General features: G+C 39.2%; 2 protein-coding genes across 3 annotated transcripts; both read left to right on the top strand.

Moving 5' to 3' along the window:
- The first annotated feature begins 750 nt into the window (after positions 1-750).
- ube2d4 (ubiquitin-conjugating enzyme E2D 4 (putative)) lies at positions 751-6693 on the top strand. The gene is made up of 7 exons (XM_018669599.2): positions 751-1037; positions 2425-2488; positions 2647-2678; positions 2782-2859; positions 2998-3103; positions 3746-3839; positions 3934-6693. Exons 1-7 carry the CDS (start codon positions 1014-1016, stop codon positions 3977-3979), a joined length of 444 nt encoding a protein of 147 aa, XP_018525115.1. The 5' UTR covers positions 751-1013; the 3' UTR covers positions 3980-6693.
- Positions 6694-7219: 526 nt separating this feature from the next.
- Positions 7220-15299, top strand: dbnlb (drebrin-like b). Of its 2 annotated transcripts, XM_018669560.2 has the most exons (15): positions 7220-7400; positions 9300-9355; positions 9587-9699; positions 9794-9868; positions 10181-10330; positions 10833-10910; positions 11331-11482; positions 11596-11650; positions 11927-11998; positions 12269-12392; positions 12720-12836; positions 13184-13258; positions 13489-13547; positions 13634-13721; positions 14832-15299. In XM_018669560.2, exons 1-15 carry the CDS (start codon positions 7318-7320, stop codon positions 14966-14968), a joined length of 1434 nt encoding a protein of 477 aa, XP_018525076.1. In that variant the 5' UTR covers positions 7220-7317; the 3' UTR covers positions 14969-15299. The 2 variants fall into 2 exon arrangements, with proteins under 2 accessions (XP_018525076.1, XP_018525080.1); XM_018669564.2 differs by lacking the exon at positions 12720-12836 and having other exon boundaries at positions 7222-7400.
- The last annotated feature ends 4794 nt before the right edge of the window (positions 15300-20093 follow it).

Genomic DNA, 20093 nt, shown 5'->3' with positions numbered 1-20093 from the left:
TTGCGAGACAAGGCTGCGCAGAAACCGGAGCATGCAGCTGACTCAGATGAATATGCCTTTACAATGATTGGGTATTGAATGAACAATTCTATAGTCTTTTTCTTTATTCTTATGTAAGTGTAAATAATACACGTGTTTGGCTTCATTGCACTTTGCTGCTCCATTGTTATGCACTTGTGCACTTGAAAAAAAACTGAAAACAATTCTTTAAAATAATTAAGTGATTATGAGCGTAGAACATTAAGCTTGATAAATGACACTACTGTGAATCTTCTAAGGAGGGTTTCTAGTCAAAACTGTACATCACCTATTCTGGCCATATCTTTTCTGTGAGTGTGTTTTTGTTCTTTTCAAATAGTGACATCTTGTGGACACCTGGCCTCAGTTATTGTGTTGAAGTCATGGACTGTATGGCAGAATGTGATTTGGTTTGGTAGAAAAAAGCCAAAATATACATAGACACATTTTTGGGAAGCAATTGTACAGAGTTTTGTTCATATTACATCGTGATAAAATTTAATTTACGTCACAAAACAGAAGGTCATATTCATTTAAAAAAAAAAAAAGATTAATTATTGTCACTATCTACCCTTGTAATAGAAAGTAGATTTTGAACAATTTTGTTGAGTGACTGGTGTCGAAACTGCCCAAAAATGCATAATCTCTTTTGAACTGCAACCATGGAAATTGAAAATTGTCACTTCACGGCTTGTCATGAAAAGTCTCGCGATATTATCCCAAACTGCCAGGCACTTAGAGGAGCAGGGATGAGAGAAGAGACAGCAAAATATCTCGGTTGTTCTGTGACAGTCTGAAGAAAGATCAAGCTTTAACAATCTATTTATCGCATAGACTGTATTAGAAACCAAAAGCCCCAAACCTGATATATGTCAGACGTGATTTTCTGATTGTACGTAAAGTGAGATTTGGAAGTACGCGGCCACAAAAGCCAAATTGTATGTGTGAAGTGCTAACTGTTAGCTGACAGGCTAGGTAGCATAGCCATTGAGGCAATGGCGTTGAAAAGAATTCAGAAGGTGAGTGTATATTTCTTTCATGTGCCAGCCATACCTTCTAGTAGTAGTTTTTAACAGTGTGGGAACTTCTGTGAAGGTAATATCAGAGCGTAGCCGTTTCTGTAGGTCGACTTTGCCTTGCTTGCTTTTTGAGCTCCTTTTAAAAATAATGCTCAGACAAAGACGAGCTAACCACCGGTGGCCCTGTTGGTGCATTGCTACAGTAACGCTGGCTATCAGTAAGCACTCAAACAGCGTCATTGTTGTGACAGCTGCGTTTTGATTGTGTGTAATATTTATTTTTTCTTTCTGACACGCAGCTTAGCTCCTTATCAATACTTAAGCAAATGTGGCTAGCGTTATCCAAACAAATCGTTTTCGCAGTGCAGCGTTAGGCTAGCAGTTAGCAAAGGTTAGTATGTGCTTTGGTCCCTTTGGTTTGATTGCTTTACATGCACGGGATTTGCTATTAAACTCTTAGCTTGTCAGTTATCTTTATCCTTGTGGTTGGTCACATAGAGTGTGGCTGATGATGTGTTTAGTCACTGAATGACAGCTGCTTGCTGGTTGCCAAAATTGACCCTAGTGTCAGTGTTGCCATATATGGAATGGCAAATGGGGCACTGGAGCAGGCCACGGTGTGTATTTATATAACAGAATAGATAGGCTTCCTTTCAAGAGATGTTAAATAACGGGCTTAATGTCTATTTACCATCTGTCGTTTTGCTGCCTGTACTCATTGTCATTTCATGAGTACTATATAAAGGGATTTGGCCATAGCTTTTACATTGATTTCTGATATAATAAAGTGAATTTAACACAGTAGTTTATTCTTTTGCTTTGCTTTTTTGAGCTCTGTAACTTAAGTAGTCAGTATCCTTTAGGTGAAACTGAATAGAATATTAAAATGTTTATAGAATCAGCTCTTCCAGAAACCACCATTTACATGTCAACAGTCTTGGATCATGGCTGTAAAGCAAACATGGCTGCCACTGAAAAGTGGTAGTATTTTTCCCAATTTTAGGGTTGAAACACCCACAAAGTTCAGTCATTCCACCTTGCATAAAGCCAGATATTATATGGATTAAGCTTTAGTGAAGTTTCAAAAACTGTTGCAAAGCTATATTTCTATTTCGATCCTGCAAGAAGTTATTTCAAAATAAATGTAATACATTCTTAATCTATTATTTTGACATACAGTGCACTGGCCTGATGATGAAGATCCAGCATCAGCATATTTCCCTCAGTACCTATGTGTACTTAATATTAATAGATGGAAACATACTCTTTTTTTTGTTTTTTTTTTTGTTAGAACCAATTTAAAATGTATATTACTAAAGTTATGGCAGTACTGCAACTGACCAGTAAAATCAAGGCTGATTTTTATATGTGACTGTCTTACCTGTAGGAACTATCAGACCTGCAGAGGGACCCACCTGCCCAGTGCTCTGCTGGACCAGTTGGAGATGATTGTAAGTGGTTAGAAAAGTGCTTCATCTGTGTGTGCTTGAACAAAATAATATTTTATTGCTATGTATAAATATACTTTTAAGATCCCAGCAGAGTATGGCATTGTTTGCCTCCCAAGTTATGTACTAAAAGCATTATTAATCTTTTTTTTCCCCCTCAGTGTTTCATTGGCAGGCAACAATAATGGGCCCGGTAAGTGACACTGTATCTTAACCCAAATGAAATATGCAAACAACAGTGAAACAGTGAAACTGCTGTTGACAAACTTATCTTCTTTCTATTTATATTTCAATAGAGTGACAGCCCATATCAGAGTGGAGTGTTTTTCCTCACCATTCACTTCCCGACAGATTACCCCTTCAAACCACCCAAAGTAAGTAAAAGTCTGCCTTGTGAGTCACATAAATGAGGCATTAACATATCGTGCCTCACTTGTCCTTTTTTATTTCACTGTGGTAAATGTAATTTGTTCCACTGGAAAATTACAACAGTCATTTCCTGTTTTTCACAGGTCGCATTCACAACAAAAATTTACCACCCTAATATCAACAGCAATGGAAGTATTTGTCTGGATATATTGAGATCACAATGGTCACCTGCACTTACAGTATCAAAAGGTAAGGGAAATACAAGATTTATACGAGTGTGTTGACATTTTTATTTTAAATTAAAGCAGTTGTGAATGTTGACCCCACATGTGCTGTACTAGGGCCCTGACTCTGCCACAGATAAATGTAATACAGGCATTATTCATGTTACTAGCTACCCCTGGGTGGGCAAGTCAAAAGCCCTTAAGAATGGCTGCTGGAATTAAGGTTCATAGCAGGCATTCCCTGTATTTCCACAATTCAACCTTTTCCTCACCTGTGTCAGTCCTATACCATGATACTCTAGTCTCAAGTCAAGCGCTGAGACTGAATGTGAGCCGCCAAGTCAAGTCAAGTCCATGACATCGAGAGTGAAGAGAAAAGTCACGTCAGAGCAAAGGAATTCTAGTATCAAATTCTGAAATAATTCTGACCGATATTATTTTTAATTGTATATGTAAAAACTACAACATTTATATTTGATCATCCATACAAATTTTCTCAAGACACAAACATACTATCAGTTATATCTTAGGGTGTTTGGTCATGTCTGTTGATATTTTCTTTTGTTGTCTGTTTCACACCTGGCTGTGCTGGTGTTAGGAGTAGGTGTCTGTCCCTGTCATTGTCCTCTCAATGCAATCTTTGACTTTCGGGTTCATTCCTCCACAGTATTATTGTCAATCTGCTCTCTTCTTTGTGATCCGAACCCGGATGACCCACTGGTACCGGAGATTGCCCATACATATAAGGCTGACAGGGAAAAGTGAGTGTAAAACATTAATATACTGACTCAGTAATTCTGGGGATGAAGTCCTTTGTTTTCAAGTTCACCTAATACCTTTGCATGTGTTTTACAGGTACAACAAACTAGCAAGAGAATGGACGCAGAAGTATGCAATGTGAGAATGCCAGGGAGATCAAAATACAAATGAGAACAAAAGAAACACGTTTGATTTGTAACTTGAGGCAAATGAGCAACAGAGGGGGAAAAAAAAACTAGACAACAGCCCATCTTTTGGAGAAGGAAGCGATATAATGAGGTACAGTGCCACCTGGCTTTCCGTGTGCTGAGCTGCTACCATGTGCTGTCCTTCATGACTTGTATGGATCTGCTGAGCAGGACCTGATGGGCTCCTTAAAGCACTCCCATATGGAATACCGGAAACTCTTCACAGTCCATAGCACCACACTCAGACTTTAAACTGTTACTTCTGCTATTGTGATCATCACTATCATTATTCATACGCATCACTTTTCACTGTCAAAGAGTCATATCATTGTGCTACTCAAAAGCAAATTTTGTTTGATTGATTTAGGAGATAGGCTCTCCCTTCATTTCAGAGGTACTGTCTGTGTCCCACTGGATGTCTTCTTATTACTGTAATTCCATGTATTTAGTGGCCTTTCTGTGTTATTATTTTCAAACGGTATATGTGCAATTGAGGCAGAATGTTCCCTGTTCAACACAATATGGTGCAGTGCCATTACCAGCAGCTGATCTGTTGGCACATACTGTCTCTACCCCGAAACAATGTGAAAGGTGTAAAGGAGGATTGGTCTCTATCACCCAATGCATTTGAAATTGCAACAGTATTTCGTGGTTTTGAAGACACTAGAGAGCTGCTACTAAGAGCTAGCTGGCCGATGCCTCACTGTTGTGGAGCTTCATAGGGCAAATGTCAATGTCCATTTTTCTCACACATGCTGTCATTGCCCTTATAATCTGTATAGGTAACCACCTGTGGCTGGTGTCCATAGTGCACAAAATACTACTGTTGTATGACTTGTTCCTTGTTGTGTAGCTATGAACATAGCTACTCTTTGGCATAAAGCTAAGCTGTGTGCCACCTCCTCAGTACAGTTTACTCAGGTATCAAACCAAATCATCAGCCTTTTACATGCAGTGACTCATGGTGAGAAAAATGTCCAGGGCCCGTACCATCAGGCTTCTAAAAAATATTGCTGATCTACATTCACTAGTTTGTTCACATATTGAAAATAGCTCACACTTCCTGAAAAGGCAACAATCAAAGACAGATCAGCACTTCTGGATTTTTTTTTTTATGCACATAGGTCCTAATGGTCTGTGCTGTCATTTTGTCACAGAGAGGGTTTGTTCCCCTCACTACCCCTTTCTAGTTCTTTTTGTCACCATTTCTATTTATTTTTGAACCACTCTTTGGATGTGAACAGCTGTTAAATGACGCTGTTAAACATGTAAATGCTACTGTTTTTCTAAAACGAAATGGCCTTTGGTTACAGTTGCCATCACTTATACTCAAAAGGGGAACTTAAGCAGACTTGACATTTTGCAGAACCTACTAATTTGAGGTCATGTGCATCCAGTTACTTGAGGTAAATAAATACAGTAACTTGCCAGGACAATTTCATCTGCTTTCAAATATCAGGTGATGTGAAGTTTGTCAGCATTTTTTTGTGTTCATATTCATGATTCGGTCTGCAAAGGTTTGTTTTGGGGTCAATAATCCAAACTGACAGTGAAACGGTTTGTCTGGGTGATACATTTGTGACCTTTTGTATTGTCTCTTTGAACGCTTTAGTTTTAGGCTTTTTCATTCATGTCACCAGAAGTGAACATGATTGTGATGTGTCATAATGTAATATTAGTTTTAATATAACCCATTGTGACTGTTGGATAAAGTAGTTAGGAAATGCTATGATCTTTTTTATTATTTTAAGTCATGGCTCATAATGTGCTGATGCTGCCAATATAAAGGGAATTATTTGACGTTCTAAAGGGGAAGACATTTTGCTATTGAGGCATTGTTGAATGAATTCATCCAGAACTGTTCATAGTAAAGCATGGAAATTATAGAGGCTTTGATTGTAGAATTGACACCATGGTTTAGGCACCAGATATAGATTTTCATCATTATTAGCTGCTGTAGAGAAAATTGTCAAAACAAGTTGTCCTGAAATACAGTATATACTTAAAGGTTTTGAAAATATATCCTCTAAATGCAGTGAAAGTTTCTTTGCTGCCAGACCACAATTGAAAATGACTTGTGTGTAATAGTACTAGTTCAAACTTTGTGTGCATTGTCGTTTGTTCATCAGGCTATTTATTTATTTGAAGGCAGAGTATCTTCCAATTGTTCTATTGAATGCAGCCTCATGATCATGTGAGTGATGCTACATTGACTTCCTTTGTCCAGTGTGCTCAATAGAGTTTATATAGGCAGCTTGGCGTGCTTTGCACTCTGGAGAACCCTCTCACAGCCATTTGCCAGATATCAGGGATTTCGTTACAATTCATCTGCCTAACACCTCTGACTAAAAATTTTAGCCTTAACCCTCATTTTGTATATATATAGAGAGAGAACATGTCATAAACTGTAAATTTGCTATCAGGGCTGTATCCCCCAAATGGGTGATCCATTTCATCAGTAGACATGGAAACCTGCTTGAACAGTAACAATATTTTATTTTCAGCCTGGCTTTCTCTGAACTGCAGGACCAGCTTTCATGCATCTTAAAATTCGGAATGTGTGCTTGAACTGCCCACCATGAACGTCTACATGTCCTCACATAGCCTACACAAGATAACTATTGACCTTGTCATAACATATGAATAAAGTTCATCTTGGTTTACCGTTGTCTGCAGTCACTTCCTATTGTCTTTTTGTATATGATGTGCTAATATCTAACAGCGACATGACCCAAAAGGAAATGTGGGTCTGGTTGTGTGTAAGGGGGAGTGTATCCTGCCTCAAAACAGCCAAATTGGGTTTTTTTAAGAAGATAAACTTATGGAAATTGTGTATTTGTACTGTAGCTAATTTTGTTGCCCATATAGGGTAAGTAAAGGCCCTGTAAAAAGTTGCTTTCGACATAAAACAGCGCATATCTGTGAGCGTTGTACTCTAGGGTGCGTTTGATTCAACAAGCTCCTCTACGAGGTTTTTGCGGTGCAGACAACACAACCTATGAGCAGATCATACTTTCATTCACTTGCCTTAAAATGAGATAGTACTACATGTTAATGATTATTCACACATTATACTGCACAGTTCACATCCGAGTCCAAAATAATTAATAACGCAAACTAGGTCCACGCCTCCGGAGTGTCGCGCAACACAATATGCAAGTTACCCTGGCTGAGATGTAGCCTCAAACTAAGCTAGCTTCCTGCACGACTGAAAGTCAGCATCATCGCCACTCCTCCCAATAGGAAGGGCGCATCCCGGATAGCTAGCTGGCTAGCTGAACTCAGCATAACGATGGCAGTTAACCTCAGCAAAAATGGCCCTGCATTAACAGCTGCATATAAAGAAGTGGTAGATGAAAAATCCAACACCAACTGGTAAGGAGCAGTATGTTCTAACAGTGTTAGCCCATGTGTAGGAGGCATTATAATAGCTGCAGCGTTGGCTAGCACTGAGCCAGTCGTCAAGTAGTTAAGTTAACGTTAACCTAACGTTAGATAAACTTAAACTGTAACGTGTAATGACACATTGTCAACCACAACAGACGTTCTACTCATTAAACCAGCGATAACGTAAGCCATAGTCAGCTTTGTTTATATGGGAGTTTAGCGTTGTCACATTTATTGCCAATCTGTTGTGTACTAACGTCAAAGATGAGCTAACTGAACAGCTAGTAACATCAGTAGTTAACGCTAGCCGGGTGCACTGACCAACTTAATGGGCTGAGCACTTAATCTCTTATACTCTGCATGTATTTTCTCTACCGTTTGATAAGCTTGTCTGCCCTGAAATTCAATGAATAGGTTGCTAACTACCTCACCACTTCCTGGTAAGATATCAGAAGGTAAATATGACAAATACGAGAAAGTTAAATCTAGGAACTTCCTCTTTGCGTTGTCTATTACATGAGTGTCGGTGCTTGCCATGAGGGTAAAATTAAACCTGCTGATGACAGCTGCAGTGTTTAATGATGACCTGAATTAATTAAACCAAAGGCGCAATTGCCCAGGGAGTCCTGCCGACTCCTTATTCACACTGAAAATATCTCTCTTATGACATTCTTCACTCAGTTTTAGCTATTGGGACAGCCACCACCTACGAACCTCCGAACTCAACAACTTGCTCTTACTGCGATTCTTCTTGTTTTTTCGTTGTTTTTTTTTTTTTGTATAAAATGGTGCTGACCGGAAAAGTAAATACGTAAGCACAGAATAAATAAGTGATCTTGAAGTGAATAGTTTCACTGTGAGCAAGTTCCACTTATCTAGCATTGACAGGATTTACTATATCCTTTGTATTGATCAGAAGCAAATGCCTTTGAACTTGTGCTCCAATATATTTACTTTTGCAAACACTGAATTCTGTGTTGATGCTGAAACTGATACAAAGTAGATGTTTAATTGTTACTGTAGGTGCTCATCATGTAAGTTATAATGTATCACATGGCTGGATGGCAACTAGATCTTATTTGTTCTGTGTACAGGTTAAATGAGCATTCTTCTGTAGAGTACTGATATGAGGCTAAATCATAAATGCATCAGCGTTTGTAAAGTCTTCTTTGTGTGGCATTAAATTATGCCATTGTCCCCTAATAGTCAGAAATGATGAATGAGTATAGTGCTTAATTAAAGGCCACAAATGGCAATTAAGTAATTTATAGCCTTACCAAAACAACTTACTATACAGTGTACCTAAACCTGACACACAGCCACTCTGTTGGTGCATGTCAGCATAATCTCTCAAGTAATATGATTATCTGGTATTTCTCACTAGTCAGCACAGAGAACAACTCTTCAACCCGTACCTAAAACTCAAAAAGCCACTTGAAGAGCACAGAGGCAAAGGCTTCTTCAAATGCCACAGTGCTAATGAAAATGACAAAGAAAAGATGGGAAATGTGCCTTTCCTGCAGGAAATGGCCCAGCATTAACTAGGGATTCAGTTTGCGAAGGGCTGCTAATCGCTAGCTATTTTCATTTGGCACTTAATAGCGAGAACAATTTGTGAAATCTGTACTGGTGCAGGGGAACACAACCTGTAAAGATTACTGACACAGCTGATTTACAGTGGGATTAAAACTACAGCAGTACTCTGGTATATTTACACCACCCTACTTCAACTGTGTGTGTGAAAAGGGCTCAAAGTAGGTTTACAAAACATCTATTGTTTGGTTTAGTGTGAAATGAAGCATATCAATTCAGAGCCAAACATCTGTCTGTCTGTGTGATATGTCTCAAGCTGGTATTTTAATGTCCTTAATCTGGTGTTTCCCCCAGGGCCTTGTTCACCTATGAGGGAAACAGTAATGATATCCGCCTGGCAGAAAAAGGAGGTGAGTAACTGAGTGGATATTGTTAAAACGTTTTTATGATATTGACACAATATTATCAGACATGGGCAGGAATTTCATTGTCAGCATACAGCTGCAGTACTGGAAGATCAGCACAAAAGGATTGCTTGCCTCTGCTGTCTCACCCCATCATTTGTAAGAGGAAAGAAATGTCCACAGTTACACAACCAACCACAGTAACAATTTGACTTTCCCACAATGTTTATGTATCAGATGGAGGACTGGAGGAGTTGGTTGAGGAGCTCAACAGTGGAAAAGTGATGTACGCTTTCTGCCGGGTTCAGGATCCAAATTCTGGCCTGCCTAAATATGTCCTCATCAACTGGGTTGGTGTTACACTCAACTAGTGTTCATTTTCATTTGTTTGTCCGCTTTGAAGTGGCCAGCCTTGAACTTGTGGAATAATTCTTTGTGTTTCAGACTGGGGAAGGAGTGAAAGATGCCAGGAAAGGAATATGTGCAAATCATGTCAGCTCCATGGCCAATTTTCTTAAGGTAATGGGACATTGCCTTTAAAATTTGTACTGTCATCTGTTTATGTTTACAGAGGAGGTTATTTGCATGTTGCATGCAAATTGATGGCTTTGAGCAGGATTTAGAAATTTTAAAAAAGGAAAACAGGATACAGCATGCTGCAGGCATTGTTGGAATAATGTGGTAACTTTGTGAGTTGTGTCAGTGTCATTTATATCATACCAGCAGACGGAGCATGTAAATAAACTACTGGGTGGTGCATGCATTTACGAAGATAACAACTGTAGGTGTTTGCCTGAGTACTAAAAGGAATTTTATTTGGTGCTATTTCAGGGAGCCCATGTCACAATAAACGCCAGAGCAGAGGAGGATGTGGAACCCGAGGCAATCATGCAAAAAGTGGCCAAAGCCTCAGGAGCCAACTACAGTTTCCACAAAGAGGGTTCCAGCCGCTTCCAGGACAGCGGTCCTCAGGGCCCTGTGGTATGCACTCCTGTTTGCTTGTCTTTGACGGTAGAGAGATAAGCACTGGGCTAGGTCATAACTATGCTCCTTAATCTCAAAACATGGATACATTTGAATATCTTTTTCTCTTTGTTATGGCCTTCCATTCACACTAAGCCAGAATTTCTACCATTGAAAACACTCTGAAGCAGAAAAAATTGAAAATGCTGGCCTGCTAGGATAATCAAAATATGCAGAATCTAGACTCTTTTGGTTTTTCTCTTTCCTTTTTTGTCACACTCTCTTTAGGAGAGAAAGCTATCTTTGGTTCTTATCTGAGCTTAGCTGTGAAAAGATTAAACTAGATGTCAACTGTATGTATGATGGGACATCAGTTACAGAGATCTCTTCCAAAGACATTTACATTTTAAAGGAGAATTAATCTTGCAGACTTTTGTAAATCCTTGTACTTTTTCTTACTACGTAAAAGTGAGTTGTCATGTTTAAACAATCATATGAAATAGTCTTTTCCTTCCCATAGGGCTCAGTCTACCAGAAGACCAACGCTATGTCGGAAATCAGGAAGACCAATAAAGACACCTTCTGGGCACAGGCAGAGGTAGGCTCCTGAACTTCAGCTTCACTTCTGAGACTGTGTGAGAAGTAGCTGAAACTTCCTTAAAAAATAACTCTCCTAAAAATATGTTTTTATAGAAGAAGATTTTGAATTATTGACTTACTGAAATTGCAAGAATTCCTCAAAATATTGCAAGAGTTTGCAGTTTTGAACTATGTGACACACATTTCCACTTACCTAAAATCGAAACCCTAAAAAATACAAGTCAGGCAGTTTTTATCTATCAGCAATGTAAACTGTAGTCAGCAGTCCTTTGTTTGCAGTTTTTGCTCAGCTCAGAGAGTGCTGCTCATTGCCTTATGTTTTTTTACATAAACTATTGTGAAATCAAGATTTTTAATGACAGTAATATTTGCAAAATGCTAAACCAAAGCTGACCTTGCTGGTCTGTTTGGCTCCTAGAAAGAAGAGGAGAAACGTCGGCAGGAGGAGCGGCGCAAGGCAGAGGAGGAGCGCCAGCAGCTGGAGAGAGAGAGGAAAGACAGAGAGGTCAAGGAGGCAGCACTGAGGGACAAAAGGGACAAGGAGAGGGCCTCTCAAATCGAGCAACAAAAGTAGGTAGCAACTGAAGGAAAGCACACACTGGTTGAGACTGGTTTGCAGTAGTACCTGCAGAGAGGTTCAAATTACATTTCCTCCGTCTTCTAAATGGCCTTTTGTTTAATAGGAAGTACCAGGAGCAGCAGGAAACTGAGAGTAGAGACCAGGAGAAACAGCGTTGGGTGAGTGTATTACTACCCAGTTCTCTGACAAGATCACACTTTGAGTTAACCGGTTTCAGCTGTGAAGTAACTTGACAGAGACATGAGGAACTGATGTGAGTGACATGAGAGTGAATGTGGATTGGTGCAAAGTTTACTTTTATATTGAGAGTTACCCGCTTTTCTATGATTATGTTGATAGTTAAATAAGTTTCAGTAGCATGTGCATCTTGTAAACACATAAGTCAGGAAGGTAGCCAACGTAAGCAGTGCCAACATTGATATCAACATCATCAGGAGGAGCAGGAGGAGACCCAGGCAGCCCAGAGGAAAGCAGTCAGGAGAGGTGAATCTGTGGAGAAGGCCAACGTGAGTTCCCCTTCCTGAAAGTCATCTCTTCTGGCCAAACTGCTTTCCTTTTTCCTGCCTGTCTCAAGGCAAACATTTGTCTATTTCTAATCAAATGTGAACATGAGACACCTGTCTTTCTGTCTTTATTGCGTGGCCTCTATCCATAATACACACAATACGCTGTTAGAAATCTTTTTTCTCTCAGAAGCATTTGCCACCACAGCCTAAATAACTTGTGGCCGCCTAATGCTTGTTCTATGTATTGTTTGTCCTTTTTGTTTTGTCTAGGAGGCGGCTTCTCTCATTTCTCAGCGTGCTGTGAATCCCAGAGAGATGTTCAAGCAGAGAGAGAGGGGAATAACTCCCAGTGACTCAGACGTCCCCTCTGCTGCCCCCGCCAGCCCCCAGCCAGGTATCACCCAAGTGTGAACAGTGACCTCATATAAATCTATTTGCTTTACATGTCACAGCCTCTCCTGCATTACTGCAAGGCTCTCTCTTAGCCTCTCTCTCAGGTAGCGGTAGGTACAGACTGGTGATTTTTTTTTTTTTTTTTCTAGAAGAGACTTCTGTCTCCCGACTTTCCATCAGACTGTCTAGTTGTCTCATAGTCATACTTAACACTGTGTCTCCATCATGGTGTCTTCTCTTTTTCTGCTCAACCTGTCTGCTCTTTGTGTTTTTTCTCTCTCGTCCATATCTTGCATGTCTTCGGGGTTCCATGTTTGTCTCTGCTCAGGGCGTCTGCAAAGCCCTTTTCTGTCTAAGCAAGCGTATGTTTGTGAAGGAGCCAGTTCACCTCAGCGCCAAGCTTCACCTGTGCCAGCAGGCTCCGCCTCTCCTGTCCGCGCCACAGGTGTGAGCTTTACACACACACACACACACACACAGGTATACACAAAGTATGCATAAATTGGATGACGGGCTCATACTTAACTAAAAGTGCCATGCTTCATTTTCTCATTCTTGTGTGTCATCATCTTCATATTCCTTATAATCATGAATGTCATCACCAGTCATGCTTCCATTCAGTGTACTTTCTGTTTTTATAAGCAACATAAGATCATTGCTTTATTTCTCCTCGAGTGAAAAGTGTGAAGAATCTCCTTATGTCTCAGACGTGGTGGTGGTTTTCAACCTGTGTGGACTTGTGAATGTGTTTTCCTCTACATGCATGTCTGTGCTTGTTTTTTGGGTGATAAGAGCCTGATGTGGATGATGGACAGTCCAGGTGTGAGTATGATGAGCAGGAGGCGGCCCCCCAGGAGCAGTGGAAAGGTGGGGCCCATTTCACACAACAGCCAGCCTCAGTGCTATCATCAACTCTCCAACCCTGCCCATCTGCTTCTTATAAAAATGCACTTTGCAATTTGTTATAAGAACAAATCATATTGTTCCCCTTAGCTGAACTGTGCTGTCAGGATCAGCTGCTGCTGCTGCTGCCACCTGCTGGCAGATAGCCGGCTCAGCTCAGACACAATCATACTCACTTTAATCTCTCTTTTCAGAGGAGGCACCGGCTGCCAACTCCTATGCCCAGGAACCGGCTTATGAAGAGCCTCCACAGGTGGTTGTTTACTTACCTTCACCAGGACAGTTCTTCCATCATACAAATTCATTCTGAAACACAGCTTGACCTTATTTCTCTCAAAGGTGGAGGAGAATAACTCATATGAGGTAACTGCTGAGGAGACCTCAGACAGAGGCATCTGTGCCAGAGCCTTATATGACTACCAGGCTGGTAAGTTTTTTTTGTTTGTTTGTTTTGTCAGACAAATAACTTAGGAGTATCAAAGGGGAACTTAACAGCCCATTTCAGCTTAGACACACCTGCCTTAACAAATTCAAAAATGTATTTAAACCCAGGCTCACAAATGCCCCCACAGTTACCCCACCTTTACACCTTTCACCATTGCTCCCATTGACTACCTGCACCTACATGTTTCAGTCGATTTCAGTCATGCTAGTGCCTATGCTATGTTTGCCATGTCTTCTTCTATCATCCACACTGGCTGATATCAGCTCGCCTTCAACTCGCCCACCTTTTTTATTTTCCCTGAAAGTGACAAAAGTAACAGTGAGGTGAGGCTTCAGCCAATGCACCAGAGGCAACAGAGAGTGACAGAAAATGGGATGTGTGAGAGGGACGATGAAAATTTGCCCCAACACTGTACAAAACTGTACACTACTACTGTGGTAGTGCCTGCTTTAGGTATTTTACAGATCTGTGGAGGTCAAGAGGACAGAATAGCTTCATGGTGTAATCAAGTGACTGTACTTCTGTGATGTCAAAAAAGTATATTTAGTGTTTCGTTACATTTTTAGTTACTTGTTTGTATTGTTTTGAGTAGGGGAATTAGAGTCCAATGCTCACTAAAATTAGCATACAACAGCTGTTTACTTACCAGTCAAGAAGAAATGTGAGTTCAACATCAAATTTCATTGCTTTTCTTATCAAGCGCTGTCTCCAACAATGGAAAGCAAGGGCATTGTCCTTCTTATAGGTCTATCTCTCTTATTGAAGTTAGTGCGCTAACCAGCTAGCCCTGGTCCGGCTGTTCCATCTCATCACTTTCCGATTGCTGTTCACTATAGCATCCAGACTGCCTTGAAGAAGTAGCACTGCCTCGAGAGGGCCTATTCTAACCTCTTGTGTTGTAAATGAACAAATAGTTGAAGCTCTTTGCAAGCGACCATCACCATGACCTGCTCCTAGCAAACATACACATAAGCCCTTTATAAAACCAGCATTAGCCTTTGTTTACATTCCAAAAATGTAATATTTGAAAGTGCACATCATACTTAAACTTTGCTGATGTTCACAATCTTGACTACTTTTTTTCTCCTTCAGCTGATGACACAGAGATCTCGTTCGATCCCGATGAAATCATCACCGGGATCGAGATGATAGACGAGGGCTGGTGGCGAGGCTACGGCCCGAACGGCCATTTCGGAATGTTCCCTGCCAATTACGTGGAGCTCATCTAGCCCAGCGCGTGCCCCCCTCTCTCCCACCCCCGCCCCAACAGATCATCACACTGGCAGCCCTGGAGGAGCTCTGCAGTAAAACAACCCACAGCAGAGTCAGTCCTCGCACACAAGTGATCAGGCTGAAATGGAGCAAATAAGCCTCCACGACACGGACCAATGAACAGACGGTAATTGTGGGCCAGAAGCTTTTGAAATATCTCCACATTTCGAGAAAGCGATTCCATTAAATTATTGATGATGTTTTAAGCAACGGATGGCTTAGTTTAGGGATTTGTGAAGACCCATAAGCTTACCAAACCCTCCGTGGCCCCCGCCCCCACCCCAAAAATTTCTCTACCTATAAATGTGATGCAGTACAATATCAGCCTTTGTTAAGTCTTAAATTCAATAGAGAGCATTAATAGCACTTCTAGTACACATTCCTTACAAAGTGACTTCAGTTCTATTTCAGGTATTATTTTATTGTTACTTGTAGCAAATGCTCCTGTACATTTCAGGAAAAAAAAACAAAGATGGTGGTACCAGCTACAGTATAATCTTTTGCCTTGTTTTTGCCTTTCTTTACCGGCAGACTGAATTTTCCTTTTTTTTTATGTGATTGAACTTACATCCTGTGTGAATTTCAAACCTTGTTTTAGTACTGATCTGACTGTGGTTGAAGTGAATATTTAAAACAACAGATGATGTTTGCTGTGCTCTAGGTGGTGGACTTTTTTTTAGCAGGGAATGCATAAATGGTTAAGTTCCCTTTAACTGTGAGTGTGTAACGGTTTGTTTTCATTTCAAGTCCTTCCCCATATGAACTAGATCATTTCAATGTATGTAACTTTTCGGGGACAAGCTGAAGAGGAAAAAATAGAAGTCAGCGTTAATTTTGTTTTTTTTCTCAGATTGGATCTTGCTGCTTTGAGGTTGAGTTTGGGTGCATAACAGCTCTCTTAAGCGTCATATGTGATACTGTGGTGCCATAATGAGGGAAAGTGAACGCAATGATATACCCCACTGAAAAGTGCTTGGTGACATTAATTGAAAATTTGACAGCAAGTTATGCAAGTTAACTGTTTTTATCTTGGAACAAAAATCTTGCTCTTATAAAGCTTTGACAAAAGGAAAAATTAATCGATCATAAATAGAAAAGAGCATCATGTATCCATTGCATTATTCATGTTTGTTTTTCCAGAGTCTATTATAATGCACAGACATTCTTCATAATAAAATAAATAAACAAACAAGCTGTGTGTACATGTCTTTTCAAGGAGGTCTAACATGGCATATAGGCTGCATACATTTAAAAAAAAAAAAACTTGAAATAACTTAGAAAACCTTCAGGGATTTTCAGAGGTTTAACAGGAACTCAAGACGTATACACAGACTCAGTGTGTGTTCTACAATCAGTTTCCTGGAATGAGGCAACAGCTGGGGAATTCACCTCCAGTGCATAGGTTTCATTTTCATATGAAAAATCAGATTTTACCTCTCCCACATCCTTCAGTTACATCTTTGCTCGAGTGAATGAGAAATGATGCAGCCGACAAAATGTTGACTTTATTATTTTATTATTACAAAACAATGACCATACAAACTGGATTTCCAGCTGACCTGTGTCCACTGCCTCCACTCAACTAATCTCAGGCTTACTTGTCTTGTATATTTCACAGTTTTTAACTGAGGTGCTGCCCCATCCCCACCCACTCACATAATTATGTATCTACATGTATTGATTCCATATCCATACACTCGTGTCAGTCAGGCAGGTGATTGGAGATGTTAAGATTGATTTCCTTTCTGTTTTAAAGACACACTTAACACAAATCTTTTTATTGGTCAGGACTCACTTTTAAACAAACTTCAATTAAGCTTTGAAATTTACAAGCTTCAGTGTATGTTTAGTGTATGTGCATTTCATTTAATACCTATAATAAGATGTCTTTTTTTTTAATGATAGCCTGAATGGTGCATTTAATGACCCTAACCCACATTAAACTCCTCCCAAATATTCTGCCTCGGCTTGTATCAAATTTGAGCTGAAATTGTTCTCAAATGTAATTTAATATTAACTTTTCATGAAATGAATCAAGCTGTTATCTTGACTAAGTTTCAGGATAATTTCCACATACACCTACACCATCTTGAAACTGAAGATTAAAATATTAACTCCCACTGTTAAAAGATATACACATCTGCCCTAAATGATTGCAGATGTACTGTGAATGTGTTCTTAAACAACAGGGCTTATCTTTTAACCCATTTATTCACTGTGTAAAGCAGCTAATGACTGTTTCTCACCATGACTGGAATCTTATGCGCCAGTTGAAAACGTTGGTGCAGATTGTTCCCAGGATAGTGACTCACTTCAGACTGGAAATCTTTTCTGTGTTGGATTCACAATATTTTCTCCACGCGCTCTCATTTACATCGCACTGCCCTCACCTCAACCTCATGTGTTTATGTCAGTGAAAGTCTGAAATGAATAGCTGGGGATTTTCTCAGTCTTACAACCCATGTTTTTGCTCATCATCCCCACATTTGTTATCGGCTGCAGGAGGCAGAATTTCTCACAAGAGTTCTGCAAAACATATTGTCACAATTAAATGGAACTAAAATACATTTCCTATAAAGTCTAATGGATGACATAAACTAATATGTTGTCATAGAAGCTCAAATCCCAACACACACCTGATCTCTGCAAATGATTTTTTTTATTTCTGTTATTTTTACACTCTTGCCTCATTAAGTCACACTGCATCTACACTTCAGTGGTGAATCAGATCTAATCTAATCACAGGTAACCAAAGGTGTCGTTTACATATCTGATAATTTTGTACGAATCAGTTTGTACATACAGGAGTCATGTGAACGTGACCAGTTTAATATCACATCTCTACCATTTTTTTGCAGAGTCTTGTTGATCATCTCGACAATCACAAATTCTCAAAAAGCAAAACCAAAACTTTGTTTTGTATCTGTCTAGCAAAAGCAAAGAAAAAAAATCCCTCTTGAGATTTGGACAGTTTGTAGATATTTGGTTATTTTGACATTTAAATGTTAATCATTTTGAAATGTCATACTCTATCCGCAACAGATGGAGGAATAGGGCATCCCCCTTTCAAACAGATCAAAAACATGTGGAGGAAATGTGGATAGTGTTGAGTTCAGCTTTATCAGTCTGCAATGTTTTTATCACAAGATGTGTGTGGGCTGACAGTCTGGGACAGCCGAAGGAAAATGGAGGGAAATTAGAATGAGATTAAAATGTGACTTCAAAAACAATAAAGCAACTGTCTTCTTGGATCAAATATGAACAAAAGTGACTTGACCCTGACGTGCTCCAGGGTCACTGGCATGGGTCCATACGGAACATGACATCTTAAGACAACGCCCTCTGACTCATAACTGGTTGTAGGGACAAAGTTGACCGTTTTTTTTGGTTTGTTTTTTTTACCCCCTCGTCACTCATCCCAGGCGGAAAAAGCTGGTTCTGCATTGTCCTGGCACTGTATTTTTAACCAATATATTTCAGGCAGTGACCAGTAGAAACCATTTTAAAGAAGTAGTGAATCACCTTCTTCCTTAAAATGTAAGGTTTTAAATCAGTCTCAAAACTTTCATTTACCTACATGAGAGCTGTTGGAGAAGGCGTTTACTCGGCCTTTAGCTGTTATGAGTCAAAACCTGTACACGTGTGATTCTGGTCTAAAGCACTTTTACACTAGATAATGTAATTTTAGCAACAAATGAGTTCTTTTTTTGGCATACGTTTTATTCCTGTTCAGGTCAGAATTGAAAGTTTTAATTTCATTTCAAATAACATGATGCACTCAAAAAGCAACATTATATATACACTTCAATGAAAATGACGTACTTAAACATATAATATACTATAATATTTACATGACCATCAAATAAAACCCTACTCTTCTTACCATAACGAGGACTGATATTCTCGAATGATCCCCACTTCTGCTGTGTTTTAATTACCATCTTGTATAAACTCAAAAATAAGTTAAGGGAAGCAAGATACTTTCAAGATGCTAATTCATTGTGGTATTTGATACTTCATGTTTTACTTCCTAGAAGATATTATGTGATAGCAGGAAATGTCTCCTTTTTCACATGTATTAACACACACTCACAGTATAATGTTACAATATGAGTTCCCATGTTGCATTAGCAACACATATTTATAGAATCTAGTAAAGCCTTGTGACATAGAACACTGAAATTCACCATTAGATAAGAAAGAAACCCAGACCACATAATTTATTCTGAATCACCTTATCTGATTCATTGTGAAGTAGAGCACCTATTTGTCAGTAAGACGCAGGCTCCTAGAAATTCTGGACGCTTACTCAGTTGTTGAGGTGCACTGACAGTAAGTCCCTTACTTGAAAAAAAAAAATAAAAATCTTCAATACATTGTTCTAATAACCTAGACATCTGGGAAATGTTATTCTGACATTTAGACACCATTGGTTTTTATTTTGGGCATCAGTTGAATGTTTCTTTCACTTCCCTAAATTTTTGGTTTGGTTTTATTTGGTCAAAAGAGACAAACAAACAAACAAAAAACAATACATACATAGTATCATTAATGAGTATTTTATTTTTCTTATATTTTCCTATATATCTTGTTGCGTCTTATTTTTGTTTTTGTTTATTTTGTCAGTTTGTACTATACACACAATTAATTATGTGTTATATATTGAATGTATTATATGAAGGAAATATATATATATAATATATTTTTAGTGGTTATCTCTTGAATGCACTATTCATACACATTGTGGTAATATGTACAAAAATAGTGATGACATGCAACGTGTTGCTGCTAAACAGTGTGAAGATAAGACATCAACTTCATGTTTTCACAGAAATGACAACATAAACAACATAGTTCATCTGTGTAATATCATATTCTGTTGAAACTGGAGACAAAGTATCCAGATGTAGAATTTGATCCATTCTCAAACAAACAATTTAAACCCAGCTGTTGTGTTTTTTTTTTTCTTTCTGAAAGCCAGGAGACGAAACAGAGAGAGAAAAGACATTCTGAGACTTGAGTGAGAAAAAAAAAAAAGAGAAAAAAAAGCTGTCATCTCCCAGACTCATTTGCTGCGGTGCC

Source organism: Lates calcarifer, linkage group LG13 (genome assembly GCF_001640805.2).
Source record: "Lates calcarifer isolate ASB-BC8 linkage group LG13, TLL_Latcal_v3, whole genome shotgun sequence".
Lineage (NCBI taxonomy): Eukaryota > Metazoa > Chordata > Actinopteri > Centropomidae > Lates > Lates calcarifer.
The sequence above is the reverse complement of the archived record's forward strand: the minus strand, read 5'-3'. Positions and strand labels throughout refer to the sequence as shown.